This window comes from Muntiacus reevesi, chromosome 6, assembly GCF_963930625.1.
Source record: "Muntiacus reevesi chromosome 6, mMunRee1.1, whole genome shotgun sequence".
NCBI lineage: Eukaryota > Metazoa > Chordata > Mammalia > Artiodactyla > Cervidae > Muntiacus > Muntiacus reevesi.
The window spans coordinates 28,864,756-28,885,617 of record NC_089254.1 but is presented as its reverse complement, the minus strand read 5'-3'; the positions used below and the strand labels follow the sequence as shown (position 1 = coordinate 28,885,617).

Genomic DNA, 20,862 nt, shown 5'->3' with positions numbered 1-20,862 from the left:
AAAATTCAACCCCATCCAGCTTTAGAAAACAGACATTAAAAACCTGAAGACCACTCAAAATGAGGGAGAATGTTTACCTTTTCAAGAGATTATATCAGCTCTGCAATATGGAAAGTATTTTCACTCATTTACACTCAACAAAGAGGGCAATTTGAAAGGGATCAGAGGATTCTTAGAACCTGGAGCTGATACATCAAAGATGGAAGATCTAATTGTCAGAAGCTTAATGGTGCTTCTGTTACTTGAAGTCACTGTTAGCAACACCTGTGATTTAAATAATCCTTGATGATCTCACACATTTGAAGCAACAATTTCAACTGGCTTCTCTATATGGATTGTCAAGATGTACAGGAAGACAGTCTCCCAACTCCAATATTTGTTAAGCCATATTAAATGTTGCAATGGACTTTTGTTACTTTTAAGGTACTTTTTATGTATTAAACCTCGAGACTTCAATTTCATAGAGTCAGAGAGTTCATATACACCCCTTTATAAGAAGCACATAGAATCTAGTACGTTGTTGTGCATATGACCAATGTGAGCTCATGGCATGTATCTGATTAATACCTTGACTCTACATAATTTAATTACAAATAGAACTTTCTTCCACAAACAATTTAAAATAGGTTTTTTCCACTATTGCATCTATTTGACTTTCATCATAGCCCTTATCATTAACATAAAATATCTTGCTATCAACATTGTCACTCATCTCCTATCTTTCCCATTACAATGTAAGCAACATGCAGGCACCTTGCCTATTATATATCTTTAAGAGCCTAGAAAAGTGACAGGCCAAAAAAAAATAAATGGTGCTCAGACAATATTTGTTATTTATAATTAAATTGAGCCTTATGAATAATATGAAAATATTTTAAAGTATTCTTATCCTTTGGTATGGATTAGATATTAAAATAATAGCATGTATCTTTTCCATGTCTGAAGAATTTCATGAAACAACCGGTCAGATGAGTTCTAATTTGCTAAAACATTTCCCCCTCTTTGTGAGGACAATCTTGCCTTAGAAATTCACATACAGAAATGTAAAAAGACCTCCACAGTACTTGTTATAATTTAAGATCTGTAAAAATGGATTTTGGCTTCCCAGGTGGTACTAGTGGTAAAGAACATGCCCACCAATGCAGGAGACAGAAGGGAGGCGGGTTTGATACCTGGGTCTGCAAAATCTCCTGGAGCGGGGGATGAGTTATGAAATAGTAACTACAGGAACATCACATGTTTGTTAATGTCTGAAAAATATCCCCTGGGTGAAATCAGCTTATGATCATCACACCATGTGTGATATCCAGTTACTTTAAATATAAAAATATACCTTTAAAGATATCCTCCACTTATCTGAAACTCAATGGAAATATTACCAGAATTAGGAATTATATGCTTATTGGCCATGCCAAACATGCCTTTAACTTCAAAAATAAGTTTTTTAAAAAAATATTTAACGTTTTGATTTTCTATACACTTTTCAAGTCTTTAGTGTGCAAGTTAAAGGCAGACATGCTGAATGCACATTAGAACAAAAGGAAAACAATTCATCTATGAATGAATGGTAACATCACTGGAAAAACTCAAATATTTTCTGCTATCATTAATGCAGAATAATAGCATAATGGTGACAGAATCACTGGCTTTATGAGTATTCATAATTCATATTTTGTATTAACTAAGCCTTGATTATAGGGCTTCCCTGGTAGCTCAGCTGGTAAAGAATCCTCCTGCAAAGCAGGAGATCCTGATTTGATTCCTGGGTCAGGAAGATTTACTGGAGAAGCGATAGGCTACCCACTCCAGTTTTCTTGGGGTTCCCTTGTGGCTCAGCTGGTAAAGAATCCGCCTACAATATTGGAGACCTGGGTTCGATGCCTGGGTTGAGTAGATACCCTGGAGAAGGAAAAGGTTACCCACTCCAGTATTCTGGCCTGGAGAATTCTATAGTCTATGTAGTCCATGGGGTTGCAAAGAGTCAGAAAGCCTTGATTATAATCTTTTGTTTAAAATAGAACTTGTATACGTATACATTCATTCAGCTTTTAAAAGATATTTACTAATCATTCTGTTTGCTTTTTACTAGTTGCTAATTATTCTATTTGCTATTTACTAAACATTTAGTAATCATTCTGTTTCTCTTGGGAAGTGAGATATACAAAAATGAAATACCTTCTACTTGCTGCTGAAGTTTCAGTAAGAGAAGATGACAAAATAAGTTATATTTATTTCAGAATTACTGGAAACCTAAGTACAAAGAAAGCCAATCTATATAATCTTAAAAGTAATTGTTTCCAACAATAAAACATAATACAGAATGCCATGGCCTCCATGGACTCAAAAAGGACAAATTTAGTTGGGATATAATAATAACCTTAAGTTGTATTATTAAAATGCAAAATTCGAAAACCATCTTGCAGAGTGACGGAATGGGCTTTGTTAACAATTGAGTTGTTCAATTTGCCTAAAAACTGAAAACCTTTAGAAACCTCTGCGGTGACTTCATGACCTTTACTGTATTACAAATAGGCCTGATGTTCAAAATCCACATCCATTATATGCTTGAATGAGCTCAGTATTTATTGTTCTTTTGTGTCATTAAAAGAGCTAAAAGGGTGGGAAAATGCATAATGTAAAGAAAGGTCAAGTGGTAATCATGGTGTGAAATGCTGTTACATGTGTAACTATCATAATTCTTTAGATTTTACGCTCCCTGGAGGGGAAGTTGTTCAAAATTGTTCACCTACAAAGGTTTATTTTGTGCTAAATATAGCTCCGCACTCCAAAGGGAGGAATTAGCCTGACCTTTCGCTCCTCGGCATCGGCGATGGCCTTTTCCCTGCTCAGCTTCTCTGTCTGAAGCCCGATCTTCGTGATCAGAGCTTCAGCATCCTGATTTCTCAGCTGTAACTCGGCTTCTTGAGAGGCAAGTCTGGCTTTCAGCTCTCCTACCTAAAGGAAAAGTCATGACTCTGTGTCAACAGCAGCAAATATCAGATATAGCTTATTATTTTAAGTGAATTCAGGGATGCCTAACAATTTCTAACTTGCATCTGTTTCTTTCCATGATTTGACTTTAATTCCATGTGCAAAAATGCAGCCCCATTTTTTTTTTTTTTTTTTTTTAAGAAAACACAGGAATCAACAGAGTAAGTTTTCCATGGTTTTGTGGAAAATGTCATTAATTTATGTCAGCACCAACTAAACATTTATCTTCTCAACTCAGTCTATACAGTCAAGGAAGCACCCCCAGCCATCCCCACCTGAGCACATGTCACACGAGCACCCTGCTTTTCTGATCCTGTGGGGTATAAATATTACTGTTTTTTTTTAATCATAAAAAAGAATAATCACACCCATTTATTTTGATTCCATTGCTAAAAACACTTCAGGGGTTTCATCCTGTGAGCAACATTCCACTGCTATATGCAAGGACCCTTACAACCTCTGCTTCAACACAGGTTATTTACACTCTGCCTTAGAGGTATGGCTGATACTGTGACCGCTACCTGTGCTATTAGAGTTTAAGCTAAGACTGATTTTTTAGCCTCTCTATGAACTCAGGCTCACGCCACACAGTGACGTTTGCTTCTCTCTCCTTTTTAGCCAAGTGAAACTAGCCACATGGCACTAGTCACTAATCAAAAGCATCATCCAGGAGATTAAAGGAAAATAATTTCAAGCACTGATTTCGGTCTGTAAGGAAGCTGTTAGGTCTGAGATGTCCAAAGCCACTCAGACCCCGGAGGCAAGGTCTTATTGATGAAGAGAAGCGACCAGGGCTCTCCATATGACCTATGCTAAATCTGCAGAGGGCATATATGGCTATCAAGGGGCTTGGGGCTTTATCGCAATGCATGAAGAGCACTAAGGGTTGGACGTACTTCAGCCCCCAAGGCTATCTGGCTCCGTGGGCTGCTGCTACATGAAGACCTCTTGCCCTGCACACAACCTGATCTTACACTATCAGGCTTTTCAGCTATTCACAGAGGACACTATGCTCCCTCTCCATAATCAAATGATTTTTAAAACTCTTAAGGTGTATAGAATCCACCTGCAATGTGGGAGACTTGGGTTCGATCCCTGAGTTGGGAAGATCCCCTGGAGAAGGGAAGGGCAACCCGCTCCGGTATTCTTGCCTGGAGAATTCCATGGACAAAGGAGCTTGGCAGGCTACAGTCCATGGGGTCGCAAAGAGTCAGATACGACTAAGCAATAACACTAAGGTGCTATTAAATATTCAAACCACTCTTCTGATATTAACAGCATGACATACACAAACACCTGATGGAAAGGAATCTTTAATAGTCCTTCCATTAAGACCTTGTGTATCTTCTTCTCAGACTTTCTGCCTGTTGCTTCTGGCTGAGGGGGAATAAGGGGGCTCCACACAGTCATGAACTTGGCAGTCACCATAATCACTGGTCCCTTTCTTTCTTCCTCTTCTCAACCCCCAAATTATAAACACACAACTGAGATGAATGTTAGGAAACCACAGATTCTTTCCTTTTCTTTTTCTCTATGACTGAGATGCTGCCATCACTGAGAAGAACCAGGAGGCTACTCCCCATGCTTTTATCTCTGTTACTAGGGAAATAAACTCTGAGTGCAGCGCCAGCCCCACGAGGTACTGCAGTTCAGCTTAGCCAATACTGTTACATTTCCTGGGGCAAACTCAACATTCAGTGGGACATTAAATGCTCTGGGACCCAGATCTCCTTCACCTTTAGCTTCACAGGACTCCTAGCAAAGTCTTTACTAGGGAAAAGGGTCTTGATTCAAGTGAGGTGGAATTACAGAGGAGGAGAGAGGGAAGACAAATGAAAGAGAAAGGCAGCAAAAAAGAAAGATAAAATGTATATAAAAAGGGAGACCAAAGAAAGACATTGTTTAAAGGGACAGAAAGATGCACAAATAAAAATACATTCTTTGGGAGTTTTCTGGCAACTATTATTTGCATTGGGTGTCCCAGGTGGCTCAGGGGTAAAGAACCTGACTACTAAGGCAGGAGGTGCATGTTCAATCCCTGGGTCGGGAAGATCCAGGGATTCTTAGCTGGAGAATCCCTTGGACAAAGGAGCCTGGCAAGCTACTCTCCATGGGGTCACAAAAGTCGGACATGACTGAGTGCACACACATACATACACACTCTTTGCATCACTCAGTCTTGGAAACTGTCCTGGGAACCTCCTCCTCACTCTGGCTTCTCTTTCCCAATCATGGTCCATTTACTCACTGTTCAGAAATGATGACAATGTGTCACTGAAGAGCCATTCCTTGGTGTATGAAATGAAGGGGCATAGAAGCAATGGGTGCCTGACCTTTAGAATGTTTGAAGGACGTGGCCCGAGAGTCCTTCAGGGTGAAAGGCGCCAACATACGCTCCCCCAACCAGGTTCTACCTTATTTCCAGCCTAGGCACAGACTGTCCACCAGCATCCTTGGGGAGAAAACTAGCTCAATTTCTTGAAAAGCATATGGGCATACAATCTAATGAAAATACACTGTTTATAAAGGTCACTGGAGTTTCTTGCCTTGAGGTGAGCACCAGTGAGCAGTATATTTTTTCCCCCGTCTAGCTCTAGGGCCTGGCTGGCCCATCACCAAAGTATTTGTCTTCTCACATTCTAATTTTTAACCAGTTACAGAGAGGCTCCAGGAGTCGGTGATGGACAGGGAGGTCAGGCGTGCTGCAGTCCATGGGGTTACAAAGAGTTGGACATGACTGAGTGACTGAACTGAACAGAGGCAGTTTGGAGTCATGGGCTTTATATAGATCTGGGCTCAAACTCCAAATTCACGGGCTCTGTGGCCTTCAATTCTTTGAGCCTCATGTGTAAATTCACAGTAGCAACACCTACTTCATATATTGGGTTTTTAGCCATGGAATCAGATGATATGTGTACAGACCCACAACTAACACCCTGTGCTGAGTCTCTTCGGATTGACTAAGGGAGATTAGAGGTGCTGCCCTTCAAGGCAGTGGGGGCCGTGTGGCTGGGGATGAAGACTGGATACTCTCATCTAAGAAAAATGGTGGCTGAAAGGAGCAGATCAAACAGTTAGGTCAGAGGAAACTGCTGTACTTAGGGATCCCAGTCACAGCAACCCTTATCATAGCACCAGCCAAGAAATGACGCCTTCACTCAGAGTAGAGAACCTGAGACCAATCTGACAACAAGCCCAGAGCACTGGGAGATGACAGGAAACCAGCTCTGCTCATTCCATTCACCATCTCTACACCACCCAGCACGGAGCTAGGCCAGCCAACCAGCTGTGACACTGCAAGTGGCCAACATCTTTCCAGGTCTAGGAGAGCGGGAACTGTGTGTTCTCTGTATCATTATCTATAGACTTCAGGACCAGGCATCTTACACAAGTGGGTTAAAAAGCTGCTTCAAAAGTAAACTATTTTTCAGTGTTAAGAGCACAGGTATCACCGAGTAAGAACGTACCCTCGTCATACCTGAGAGGCTGTGGTTCTCAGCTTCTGGACACCATTCACCAAGTGCTCTTTCTTCTGGGACACCGCTTCTTGCTTCTTTTTCAACAGGTTCTTAAACAGTGATATTTGTTCCAGAAAGCTCTTTGGGGTTGTATAGTTGTGTCTTTTCTCATTCTGGTAATACCTGGTACTCATTTCATGTACACTAGTGTGAACGTGGGCCATGAAAAGGCTAATAGAGTCTTTATCCAGGGGCTGAAAACATACATATTGCAATTCATATGAGATTCTCTCAAGTGAAAACAAAAATGCCAACTTTAAAAAAAGAAGAAAAATCAGCGACATTATACAGTATTTATTTTCTAAAAGCCAGCACCACTTACAGTAGATCTAGGGAAACTTAAAGTCTTTCAGAGACATCCACAGGTTTAGAGAGATGACAAGAAAGTATTCAGTTTAGTCACCTCTTCTTGCCAAGCAGGGCAAAGGATTCACCTGTGGTCCACATACCAAACCCAAGAGCCAAGATGCAACACAAGCGCTGCTTTTTATAACTTGATTTTTATCAAGTGTGTGAAAGAGAAAATGGAGAAAATGAGACATGGGAAGTATTTTTGGTGTCATTTTCAAGCTTTAGCCAAAGAAAACCAACAACTCTGCAGTCACTGGGGAAACACACACACACACACACACACACACACACACACACACACACAGCTTAAGCTGAGAAATACACAGTTTTACAAGAATTTATGTTGAAATAAAACCTAAAGGGAAAGGTATAAAAGTCACTGTTTGTGGGAGAACAATACACCCATTCTCATTTGGAAAAAAAATCAAACGAAAAAGGAGCAACTCTCCTTTGAAGAGTCGCTGGAGAACTCCCCACTAGACATTCTTTCCGTTTTGTCCTCTACGACTTCTGAAGTAGTTAACTTTTTAATTTGTGGAGTCACATCTCCCTCATTTTAATGATTATTTATTGCATTCTGTACAAGATGAACCAGGTCCAATTAATCAAGGGAAGCCTAAAAATCAATTAATATGAATTAAATGAGCTACACCAACTCTTAGGAAAGTCACACATAATTTACCAAAGTGTTGTCAATAACACTCGGACATCTTTGGGGAAATTGCGCGCAAGTGGCTGGTGGTGCAGTTAAACGTTTCAAAGCTGTGTCATTAACATCACAGCCAGGGGTGCGAGGAGAGACAGGCTTGCTGGAGAAGAACGCCTCCAGAGCGAAGTCCACACACTCCACTTTTCAACCTCACGGAAAACGCTCGAGTGCGTTTAAAATATGTACAGATTGTTCTGCATATGAAAAACCCACTGTGCTAGTTACTAAAATGTTTTTAAAGCAAAAGTTAAATACAGAATGATACACAATTTAAATATTCTTTGTTTCCACTCGATCTAAGACGTACGTGTATCACCAAATAGTGAATTCAGAATATAAATTTCTAAGGAAGTAATGCCATACAACTCACATCCCTGCGGGGATTTCAATTTTTTCAAAAGAATCTGACTGCAATATAAATATGGGCAGAAATTCACTCGTGTCCTGTCTTGTTTTAACAAAACTCAAAGCCAGCATGTATCTTTCTAAAATAGATAAATATGTCCCCAGCCAAGTGCAACCTCCTTGCAGCAGAGGAAAAAAAAAAAAAAAATCTGGCCTCTACCCAACCATGATCCTTATGAGGAGGCTCCTCGGCTGCCCATGAACAGCTCTCTTTAACAACAGTTTCATTTGTAAATCCGAGATGGAAGAAGTGGTTTCCGGAAGAGCTGGAAGAGGCCCGAGACAACTTGTCTCAATGGGGCAAAATAACTATTGTTATCGGGCTTAACAAAATGGCACAGCATGGGAGACTTGCAGAGCCAGGGAGCAGCTGGTTGTAATTCACACTGTTTTTCAGAAAACTCTAATCGTTCCAGAACAGACCTCTTTGATGACTGGTCTTCCCTGCATTCTCAATTTGTCACTTTCTCTTATGATAAGGTCAGTAGTGACAGCACTTCCTGACATTAACAGCTGTGGCTTTTAAAAGGGTCATTGTAGAACTACTAATTGCAGTAATTTCATTAGCATAAATTATTTATTCTGCCATTCATTTATCTCTAATTTTCTTTTGGGGGGCAGAGGGAGCTGGGAGGAGAGGGCTCCTGGTGCAGCTACAGCAATGGTGATGCTATGCTGTATTTTTCACTTTTAGAGGATGGAGTGAAGAACATCATCCCTGCTACATATGGCCCCTTAATGAAAACTGGTTGATCTCATTTGCAGTCATCTCGCAGCTAATCATGGTGAAGGCAAAAATAAAAAGAAGCAAAGTGCCAGTATCCAATGATTATAAACGCAAGGCTTCCCCACTAAGATGCCTTGGAAAACAATGCTGGATCCAATGCAGAGTCAAATGCAAAGAAGAAACTGTTTTTTCCTCACATTAATAAAAAGTGTTTAATTTCTACCCTCCGGTTGGCTCTCTGTAAACACAGAATCACAGATCTCTGCTGCTCGGTGTCCTGGTTCTCGGGCACTCAGAATCACCAAGCACCCCAGCCAGCTGACTCTTAGAGCAAACGTCCAGCACATCACTGCTGTTGAAAATGACTGCAAAATTGGGATGAAAACCAATGCCTGGAAGCCAGAATGAACTCAAACCCTGTAAGTGCGGCATAAGATTTCACACATTCCCAAGACCAGCAAAGACTATTTACATTCAGTCCTAAAATTCAGTTCCAGAAGTACTGAATTCAAGGAAGGGAGCTAGGACGGGCCAACAAGGGCAGATGAAAGAAAAAAACTTTTCCTTTCAAGTTTAACTTGGGATAATTTTGTAACATATAATGCCATATATCTATCATCCATCTTGATAGTTTTCCTCAGAAAATAGTTTTATATTAATTTTTCACAGCTTTACTGAAGCATAATTAATATATAAAAACTGGACATATTTATTTTTGATAATTGTGAAATTATTGATTTTCAGTAATTACAAAGCTATTATTTGTACTTTTTAGTTCTTTTGGGAGCTGGTCAATCTATTAGGAACTGTGGTTGTAAGGTTGGTTTATTAAATAACACAAACTGAATAATGCACAAAGTGACACAAAAATATTTGAGCTCCTCTGCTGATGATCTCGTAGAGCTAATGGACTCTCAGGAAAACACTGTGGTGGCAGCGAGGGACATCGGGTTTGAATCCTGAGACCTGGTGAGAGTTTCACTTCTGTCAAATTGGGCAAGTTATTCCTCCTGCCACAAAATCAAAAGCTAGACATTCCTCACTCCTTTTGACTCTGCTTCTTCTCTTCCTTTCAAGTCCTCCTTTGGAAGAGGCAAACGTTTGTGCAATAGTCCATTCTACTGTTAGCATGTTTGTGTTTTCTTTTTGTCTTTAAGTTTAGAGACCAAGCCTGGGTTAAAGGCAAGCTGAAGCCCAGCACAAGCTGGTAATCTTCCAGATGAGTTTTTGATCCTTGAAGGAGCCTTTCAAGGTTCACTGACAGAATATTAAAACAAAGAAGCAATTGAGCTCTGAGGGTGTGAGAAGGTAAGATGGAAGCCATGCCAGCTAAACGTATCTCAGAGAAAGAAGACAAGGGAGGAGATGGTTCTGGCGAGACCAGTGAAGAGGAAAGTCACAAAGCTATAGCTAGCAGGGACTGATGCTCCTGGGTGATTCAGCTAAACTTTCAACTTAATAGCAAGTCCAAGTTCCTGGGCAGCTGTGAAAATTGGACCCTCCTTTCCAGGAAGAGGGGATTCCTAAGTTCTCATACGTAAGTTTGCAAAAACCCTGGAAAGCAGCATTCTATTGCTTTTTGCAATTCTACTGTAAACTTAATTAACATGCACAGAGCAAGAAATGTATGGTGTGCAGTATACTAGTGCACATGTGCAGAGGAGAAAGGGAGCTGAAGAATGGGGAGTATATTCACCACCACTGGGCCTTTTCTCATCTGTTTGAAGATAGGCTTAAGCTGGTATGAGATTTAGGCAGATTGAGTAAGAATTTGGTTACAATTGCTTTTGTCTTGATCTTTTAAAATCACACCACTATTCCTCAGAAAAAGGATATTTTTCACAAATTCACAGAATTTCTCTTGCACAAGGTTATCTTTCTACTTTTGAAATTCATACTGAATAATCCTCACTTTATTTCAAAGGAAGAACTGTGCTAAAAATTGTGAACAGAAATGTTGCTAATGTACCTATCACTAGCAAAATAGTATTTACTAGGCTTTATGCTTGGCCTAACATTTTAAAAGGAAGCTAGAAACCAGTCACAAAGTCAGTCTTTGAAATACAGTAGTATAGTAACTTTGTTGGCATTCTGAGTGCAGCACTTTAACAGCATCGTCTTTTAGGATTTGAAATAGCCCAGCTGGAATTCCATCAGCTCCACTAGCTTTGTTTGCACTGATTCTTCCTAAGGCCCATTTGACTTCACACTCCAGGATGTCTGGCTCTAGGTGAGTGATCACACCATCATGATTATCCAGGTCATTAAGATCTTTTTTGCCTAGTTCTGTGTATTCTTGCCACCTCTTCTTAATATCTTATCCTCTGTGAGGTCCATAGAGTTTCTGTCCTTTATTGTGCCTATCTTTGCATGAAATGTTCCCTTGGTATCTCTACTTTTCTTAAAGAGATCTTTAGTCTTTCCCATTCTACTGTTTTCCTCTATTTCTCTGCAATGTTCACTCAGGAATGCTTTCTTATCTCTCCTTGCTATTCTTTGTAACTCTGCATTCACATGGGTATATCTTTCCTTTTCTCCTTTGCCTTTCAGGTCTCTTTCTCTCAGCTATTTGTAAGGCCTACTCAGACAGCCTTTTGCCTTTTTCCATTTCTTTCTCTTGGGGATGGTCTTGATCACTGCCTCCTGTACAATGTTATGAAACTGTGTCCACAGTTCTTCAGATACTCTATCAGATCTAATCCTTTGAATCTGTTTGTCACTTACACTGTACAATTGTAAGGGATTTGATTTACTTCATACCTGAATGGCCTAGTGGTTGTCCCTACTTTCTTCAATTTAAGTCTGAATTTGGCAATAAGGAGTTCATGATCTGAGCCACAGTCAGCTCCTGGTCTTGTTTTTGCTGATTGTATAGAGCTTCTCCATCTTCACATACAAAGAATATAATCAATCTGATCTTGCTATTGACCATCTGGTGATGTTCAAGTGTAGAGGCGTCGCTTGTGTGGTTGGAAGAGGGTGTTTGCTATGACCAGTGTGTTCTCTTGGCAAAACTCTGTTAGCCTTTTCCCTGCTTCATTTTGCACGCCAAGGCTAAACTTGCCTGTTACTTCAGGTATCTCTTTACTTCCTACTTTTGCATTCCAGTCCCCTATGATGAAAAGGACATCTTTCTTTGGTGTTAGTTCTAGAAGATCTTGTAGATCTTCATAGATTTGTTCAACTTCAGCTTCTTTGGCATTCGTTGTTGGGCATAGACTTGAATTACTGTGATATTGAATGGCTTGCCTTGGAAACAAACCAAGATCATTCTTTCATTTTTGAGATTGCACCCAAGTACTGCATTTCAGACTCCTTTGTTGACAATGAGGATTATTCTATTTCTTCTAAGGGATTCTTGCCCACAGTAGTAGATAAAATGGTCATCTGAATTAAATTCACCCATACCAGTCCATTTTAGTTCACTGATTCCTAAAATGTCGATGTTCATTGTTGCCATCTCCTGTTTGACCACTTTCAATGTACCTGGATTCATGGACCTAACACTTGAGGTGCCTAGGCAATAGTGTTCTTTACAGCATCGGACTTTACTCTCACAACCAGACACATCCACACAATAACAGTGGGCATTGTTTCCACTTTGGCTTAGACTTTTCATTCCTTCTGGACTTATTTCTCCACTGATCTTCAGTAGCATATTGGGCACCTTCCAACCTGGAGAGTTCATCTTTCAGTGTCCTGTCTTTTTGCCTTTTCATACTGTTCATGGGGTTCTCAAGGCAAGAATATGGAAGAGGTTTGCCATTCCCTTCTCCAGTGGACCATGGTTTGTCAAAACTCTCCACCGTGACCCATCTGTCCTGGGTGTCCCTACATTTTCCCATGACCAGTTTGGAAGATGGCAGGAAAATATGCCATTCTGATGTTGCCAAATCTTCAACAAGTTCTACATGGAAGAGATGACAGAATGTGAAATAAAGTCATTTTCTTGACAAAGCTGATGATACTGAGCTTGGGTAACTATTTTGCAGTATCTCAGCAAAGGGACAGGGCATTTTTCCTTGCCAGTTGGAGGACATGTCTGAAAAGGATGATCTCCATCTTGCTGACATCCTCTTTTCTACTCCTTTCAGAGCAAACTTCACTCCTCAGAGAGCTCATCATCTCACTTCCATTCAATAATCTCTCTTTTCATCAAGTCTTGCTTTCAAGTATGTCAATTATTCATTTTGACTTGAAAAACCAAAAGTATCACTTATCTTTTAACACCTGTTTCTCTTGCCTTTTCCCCTGAATTTTTCTAACTGGGACCCATAGACTTCTCAATAAGCCCTGCACCCAATTTTCATTTTCAAACTGATTCCCAGGCACAGCCAGAGGGTCTCCCCTCCCTCCATATACCGTGTCTTCCCGTCCCCATTTCCAGGGTCCTGTGAGGCGTGTTTATTGACACAAAGTCATCAGGTAAATAGCTGGTGATACTCAAGTGTCAAGCTATTTTGGTCTTTCTGTCAGCTGTCATTTTAGTTCAATGCCAGGTAACAGGAAAGTAGCACAAACATTTACTTAGAAGCAATCAGCCCACACCCCTGGGTTCTGAGTGTGTACGGACTGAAAATTATATGTCAATGCACACAAAACCACTTGCCTTTAATGACTCCTTTCTCTGTGGCTAAAGGAGGGGAGGGTCACCTTGTATAAGTACCTTACACTCAGCAAATGAGGTCAATAATTAAGAAGTACCTAAATTATGCTGATAACTCTCAGTCTCAATGATCAAAATTAAAACTAAGAAATTGATCAAATTAGTACTCATTTAAAAAATGTAAAAGCTGTTTTTGACCTCTACTGAAAAGGCCCCACACATTTTTAGAACATGGACACGTTGCACTCTGAATTATAATTATTGCTCCTGAGCAACAAATTAGGAAGGTGGGAAAGTTAAATAGGCACGTAGCACTGGAATGAAATCGTCTGGCTAATTTGTTTCCAGGCATAATTCGGCGCCACAGAAATGGGAAAGTGCTTTTTAAATTCTTATTTGGCACTCTGCATCCTATAGGAGGCATCGCGATACCACCAAATGGAGCTGAGCGCCTGCCAGGAGCCCTCTGGACTTAGTGATGCAAGTCCCGCCTCATCCAGCAGATGTCAATGGTCACTGGTGTATTCAAGCTCCTTCAGGAAGAGCTGTCTCCCTCATGGGCAGGAGAAAACCTGCATCAGAGCAGCAAAGGCAAGAGGCTTAACGCACTGTCCAGACACTCAGGTAAACCCTGTTTTCCTCCTATTTGGGAAATGAACATTAAGAAGCCAAGCACACTGGTCCTTTACTCTTCCTTACCAAGCCAGCCTGATCAAACAACCTGGATAAAAGAGATTTTTGCTTACTAAAGGATACATGCTGGCTCTCTCCCTCTAGTAATTTAGTGTTCTGAACCCTCTTGTAATCATCAGAAGACAAAGTAATGACCTACGTAATTCCAGGAATGCGGTGGACCTAGCATTAGCTGAAGACATTTGTGTTAGTAGCTGTGACCATTATTTGTGATCATATTTAATGATGGTCTTCTGGATTTTAAAGTATAAAATTTTGGTAGATTTAATGCAAATGTTAGTCTCCATTAAGCGGGATTCCTTTGACTCTTCAGGAAGACACATCATGGGGAGAAGAGCATTTCAGACAGAAATCAATCAATCCTGTGATGGTACACTACTACTCTTGTTCATGAGAACAAATTTACATATATTTCCCTCAGTATAAGAGGGGCTTTGCGGTGCTCCCTGACCAGTGGAAAACAGTGACTATCACTTAAAAACAATAGAATCACACAGTAATATTACTCTCTCTCTAACCCCCCCCCCCCCCCCATCCTGTTGTTTTAAAGGTCTGGGTAAGTTCATTCAATGTTAGGGGTGAGTATAGAGACAGGCAAGAGAAAGAAATTTCTGGCTATAGAAAAAAACAGTGAAATAGAAGAGCTCAGGTTTTTCATTTATTTATAGAAATGTTTTAAGTGTGTGTGTGAAGATAAGAAATTGAGAGAAGGTGTTTAGATATCTTAAACTCTGTCACATATGTCTTTAATATGTTGCGTGACAGTTCTTTCCTGGCATTCTGGCACTAAATAGTTAATAAGGACTTCCCTGGTGGCTCAGACGGTAAAGTGTCTACCTACAGTGCGGGAGACCCAGGTTCGATCCCTGGGTCGGAAAGATCCTCTGGAGAAGGAAATTGGCAGCCCACTCCAGCACTCTTGCCTGGAAAACCCCATGGACCGAGGACCGTGGTAGGCTACAGTCCATGGGGTCACAAGGAGTTGGACACGACTGAGTTAATAAACTTTAGAAAAAAATAAACCATATAAGATAAAGCTTTATATATTATGTATATAAATACGCAGTAAAGCTAGCTGTATTACAAACAATTCATTAAATAAGTAAAAATGCCCAGATTTCTAATCACCTGGCCACCAGAAGATGTACCATGAGCAAAATGTGAAAGGATGGCTTTGGAAAAGCAGCAGCTACACCTTTGGGAGTAAGGGAGGCTACAGCAGGCTGCCCTGTTCACTGTTTCAACTGGTAACAGACTTCACTCCTTACATATCCCCAGTCTTGTTTGTGGCTCTGAGAATCCCTTTTCCTGTCTGACTTATTCTAGGCACCCTTTCTCCTCAAGCCTCCATGGAATTGGAAGACAAAACTCCCTAGGAAATGTTTACAATCACCATCCTTCCAAACTACCTACCTAATCAGAAAGATACTCGCTTCACATACAACTTAATTTCTAGGAGGTCTAATGATTCCCTCATATACACATTTCTTTTTCTCTTTGAATCTGAATGAAGTTTTGTTTCATGCAACCATTTGAAAATGCAACAGGAGGTGGAAATTTCATCATGAGCAAATGATACACATGATCTATAAAACATAAACCCATAAAACAATCAAGCAGATACATTATATGACTTAATGATTACTAAATCCACGGGGGCTGATTTTTCACCTAGCAATACCATAAATGAGAAAAATCACAAAATTGCCTTACTTTGTTAAGATCAAGCATTGCATAGCTATGGCTGGCTACTTTTTTGTTTAGGTTTTTAGTTGTGGATTTAAAGGATTTATATCCAGTAAGCCCTGTTATGATTCAAGTTAAGTGATGATCCTGGCCTTTTGGTGAGTCCGTGGATGAGTAAGAACTTGATCATGTGCTATGTGTGTACACATCTCAAGTGAACACTAAAAGATCAGTCACTATATTCCATAGAACGTAAACTCGCAAGGATGATATTATCATCTTAAACAAACAAGGACAACCTTCTGCTCTAAGGTGTGTTTCTGAAAGTATTTACTGAGGATTTGGGTCAGAGTGTGCGGGTACACGAGTGTTTTGAGAGCGAGCGATTGGAGGCTGACACAGCATACCTCAGTTCCCTCGGTCTCCTCCAGGAACCTCCTGCTGACTGTGACCAGAGCCTCCCGGGGCCAGGCATGGAACCAGTCAACAGCCGTGCAGTTAACCAGGGCTGGGAACTTCCGAGCTCTACTTCTCAGCGCGGGACCAACCGGAGAGAAACACAAAATGATCTGTGGAGACACGGGGGCAGGGCAGAACCAGGAGGGTGATGAGTGAGCAAAGAATCGCACTGAGACCCTGGACAATGAACGAAAGGAGCGCAGCCAACCGTGACATTAAAGCAGCCTGAAGCACCACAGAGTGGAAAGCAGCTTTAACCTCCCTGCTAATCAGAGTACACAGGGCCCCGTCGGACGGACAGACAGAAACACCGCTGTGTGCTTTCCTTAAAACCAGGCCTGTCCTTCTGAACGTTCTTGATGGCCATCATGTATAGTGAGAAATTCATTCTTTTCTATTACACAAGTCACATTATGACAGTAAAAAATAAAAAATGAAAGATCACATCTCTGTGATAATACCATGACTTTCATCTTCTGGCTCCTATTATGTAATTCACCAGGCTCCATAAAACTGTGCATAAGATACTTTTAAGAAAACAATATTTTGTCATATTGAATATTTTGTTCCCATTTAAAATAAAATACATTCACTTGAGTTCATGCTTAACATTTTTAAAAGAGCAAAAAGGTTGGTTTACACATGATCCCAAAGAGAAATCTGTTAAGTTTGCAAAGTCCTATTTAAGTATTCAATGACTTAAGAGTTCATTTAAATCAGGAAGTTTCCATCCTCTCTTTAGTGACTCAGGGCTGCTACTATCAAGAGTGCCTGAGTTCGGCTGAGACACATGTCACCGAAGCTCAGTGAGGCAAGCAGGTTGTCAGGAGTCGGGCGGGTCTGAAAATCCTCCCTGGGATCATCAGATGTGGTGCTCTGTGTATACACTGGCACAAAGGAGGTGCTTATGAAGCACCCCTTTCGTGCTCTGCCTTCTCTCCCAGGTCACTGTGGACTTGAGGGCACTGGGGGGGGCTGGTGCCAATTGGGATAACGTCTGAGGACAAGTCTTGGTTTTCTTTTTTCTAGACACGGCTTGCACTTGATGACATACACAAAGCTCTGCGGTTCTCTTAATGAAATCTCTCACACTCTGAGATCAGGCATCTGACAAAACCATTTTTCAGGAGATATGATTTTTCCCTCATTGCAGTTTAAAATTCATGTCATAAAAACCATAATAATATGTGAAACCTTATATTCCCATTTAACAGGTGCTTTTACTCTGCTAATTGGATATACTGTGGCTCTTCAACAACTCGAGATGAATCCTAAGATCCTAAGTGTTTTCCAACAATGCATAAGCTGGCTGATCATTTATTTTTTTATATTCAAGAGTCTAATTACAAATCTAATAGCTGCTCTAAAATTGCATGGCCTCAGTAAGGAGCTTCAGTTACAATGCAGAATCTTCACTTAAAACACAGTTTTTAGATTTCTCCTCTCAACCTTGTCTCCCCAAACATGAATATTTTTCTTTTTTGTCCTCCAAGTTGGTTTTTCACACCCAACTTACCTCTCATTCATGACAATTTTAGAAATTTCGTTTATATGTAATTTTAACAAAGGCAGAGGAGGGGGAAGCTCATTTGAGTTACTAAATATTTCCATCACTTCTACACTTGCATATTTCTACATTTATTACTGGCATACTATCAGGTCTTAAAAGTGTGTTAGAAAACAAAGCATCTGAATCATATCTGGCTAGCCTCAGGAAAAAATACTTTGAGTAAATATCACTAGATATGCCTTATTTACTGGAAGATAATATAGAATGCTGATTAAAAAAAAACCTTATTTCCTTTTCTTCAATTTTACAGTTGAAGACATCTTTTCCCCCTATGTTATTTGTTGTGGCTTAAATAAGGATGTTCACAGTACCATCTAAATTTCACATGGGGGCAGGCGACAGGAGGCTGATGGTTTTCAGAGTTAGGAGTTGTTGAGAAATGCAAACTCTTGGATCTAATCCAGACTTGGGAATCAGAGGACTCAGGCCTCTGGGTGGGGTTCGGTAAACTGTGTTTGCAACAAGCTATCCAGGTGACTCTGACACCCAGAGCTATAACCTAATCATCTGAAATTTTCTGTGGGAATACCTAAATGAAGCATTTACATTTCTAATGCTTTTGCAGTTGGTGAAATACAGAATCTAAATTTCTATCTACATACAGAGTGAAATAGAAAATTTAGAGAATTTTAAATAAATCAGATAATCCTTAATAACCGAAATCCTATCTCATAAAATAGACCCTGGGAACAAAATCAGAGAGATATGCTTGTTCACAAGTACTTTCTAAGAAGGGAAAGGATCCGTCCTAGCAGTCTGGAGGACTGCAAGAACTGCTTAGATTCTCAGATCAGATTCTCAATCTCCACCTTTGCTAGAAATCTAGCACAGATTCTCTCCCCATCCAATCTTCCGTGGCAGTGGTCTTACGTCAGGTTTTTTCAAGAGCCCAAGTGAATGTCTGGAAACTGCTGGTTGCTTTGTTCTTTTAAAAAATAGTCTCCACAACTTTAGATACTCTGGAGTAAACTTGAGTTGTTGCCTCAAGGAACACTGTTGTAAGGAGAGGGGGGAATCATCCTATAATGATCCTATTATAGTTCCCTCATTTCATGAAAGATTAACATAGTAAAGGACTGATAAGAAATAAGACAAATAAATGATTAGAAAAAAGGGTGTAATATCTATAAGTTACCCTTTCAGTTCTGTTGATATATAATTGACAAATAAAACTGTAAGATGTTTGATATGTATAATGTAACAATTTATAAACAGACATTGTGAAAGGATTCCCCCCACTGAGTCAGTTACACATCCTTCACCCCATATGTTTACTTTTTTTAGTGAGAATATGTAAGCTCTACTTAGCAAATTTCAATTATACAATACAGTATTATCAACCACGTGTGCGTGTTAGTTGCTCAATCGAGTCTGACTCTCTGTGACCCCATGGACTGTAGCCCACCAGGCTCCTCTGTCCATGGAATTTTCCAGGCAAGAATACTGGAGTGGGTAGCCATTTCCTTCTCCAATTGTCAACTATAGTCACCATGTTAATCTCTAGGTCCTCAGACCTTCTTTATCTTGTAATTGAAAGTTTATAGCCTTCTACCAGTCTCTCTCCCTATTTCTCTCACCCCTTACCAACCACTTTTCTACTGTTTCTGTAAGTTCTACTTTCTTTTATCGCACATATTATTGTTACCATGTAGTGTTTGTCTTTCTCTGTCTAGCTTATTTCACTTAAATAATGCCCTCAAGGTTCAACTATGTTGTCACAAATAACAGAATTTTCTTCTTTTTTAAGGCAGAATAATTCCCATTGTGTTTGTGTATCCATATGTGACTGTGTAGATATATGTGTATTTATATCTTGCATTTTCTTGATTTGTTCATCCCTTTACGGATGCTTCAGTTGTCTCCATACATTGGCTACTGTGGATAAATGCTGCTATGAGTATGAGAGTGTTTTTGGTCAAACACTTTTTCTCCATCTACTGAGATGATCATATGATGTTTAGCCTTCATTTTGTTAATGTGGTGTATCATAATGACTGACTTGATGTTCAACCATCCTTGCATTCTTCAATAAATCTCACTTGATCATGGTGTAGGATATACTTCTAATGTATTGTTGAATTCAGCTTGCTAACATTTTGTTGAAGATTTTTGCATTTATATATCAAGGATATTGTCCTGTAATTTTCTTTTCTTGTGGTATCCTTATCTGGCTATGGTATCAGGGTAACACTGGCCTTATAAAATGAGGGTTTCCACTCCTTCTATTTTTGGAAGAGGCTGAGAAGGATTGATATTAATTTTTTCTTGAAATATTTGGTAGAAGTCACCAGTGAAGCCATCTGGTCCTATAAAATATACCTATGAAATACTTCAGTCTACTCTAACATGCATGCGAATACCTTAGGAGCCACTATCTGGTTATCCTCTGAAGTACGTCAGTGGAGACTACACAGGCCAGGGATGCTTAACAAGCATTTCATGTACTCTAATGGAAGCCTGCATTTTAAGTTGGCAACCTGAGCTCTTAGCTAACTTCTCTTATCACCATAAGTGGTTGGTTGGTTAACATCATGAATACTGAATATGACTGTTCAGTGATGAAATAATATTGTTCATGATATCTTAGAAATACAGAAATAGCTACTTGCACCTCCACTGTTCAAGAAACAAAACAGGAAAATACATCTTGAAGTATCCCAGTAGTTTTCCCCTTGACACCTTAGACTTTGGGTTTGACCAGTCCTGTGGTAAATAGCTTACAGAAAGGAGAAACTTTTTGTACTTTTATGCAATACCAATGAGAATCTTTGCTTAATTCTACCATGAAATATTTCTATACCTGCCTCAAAGGAAAGTTGCCAGAGGACTAGTCAGGTTCCTAAAAAGACAGAGTCGGGATTACAAGCTTATAGGCCAGATTTTAAGACTTTAAAACTTAGTTATGTGCTACAAACCCTATATTTACCAGAGATCAGTCTGAGGCTTCTTTCTTTGCAGCACACCTTAAATTGGGAGATTTGGGGGGATCAGTCCCCATCCCTGAACTGGTGTCATCTACTTCCAAGTACTGAAGGTCCCTGAAATATATCCCCAGATAGTTCCTCACAATTGCAAATGACCAAATTGGCTTAAGTTAGTTCCCAGCAATGGACTGGAAACAAAAGTCAGCTAAGAAAGTTAAAAACG

The 20,862-nt window shown here is 40.0% G+C and overlaps 1 protein-coding gene across 4 annotated transcripts in view; it reads right to left on the bottom strand.

The window, feature by feature from the left end:
• Positions 1-20,862, bottom strand: part of DNAH11 (dynein axonemal heavy chain 11) — a 353,143-nt gene that overhangs the window by 127,126 nt on the left and 205,155 nt on the right. For 3 of the 4 annotated variants that reach the window (XM_065938807.1, XM_065938808.1, XM_065938809.1), the window contains 3 exons: positions 16,094-16,255; positions 6,470-6,703; positions 2,809-2,955 (listed from right to left, as the gene is read on the bottom strand). In XM_065938807.1, coding sequence (XP_065794879.1) covers positions 2,809-2,955; positions 6,470-6,703; positions 16,094-16,255 — 543 coding nt within the window. Of the gene's footprint in view, positions 1-2,808; positions 2,956-6,469; positions 6,704-9,024; positions 9,094-16,093; positions 16,256-20,862 lie in introns of all 4 variants that reach the window. The other variant, XM_065938805.1, reaches the window with a different exon arrangement.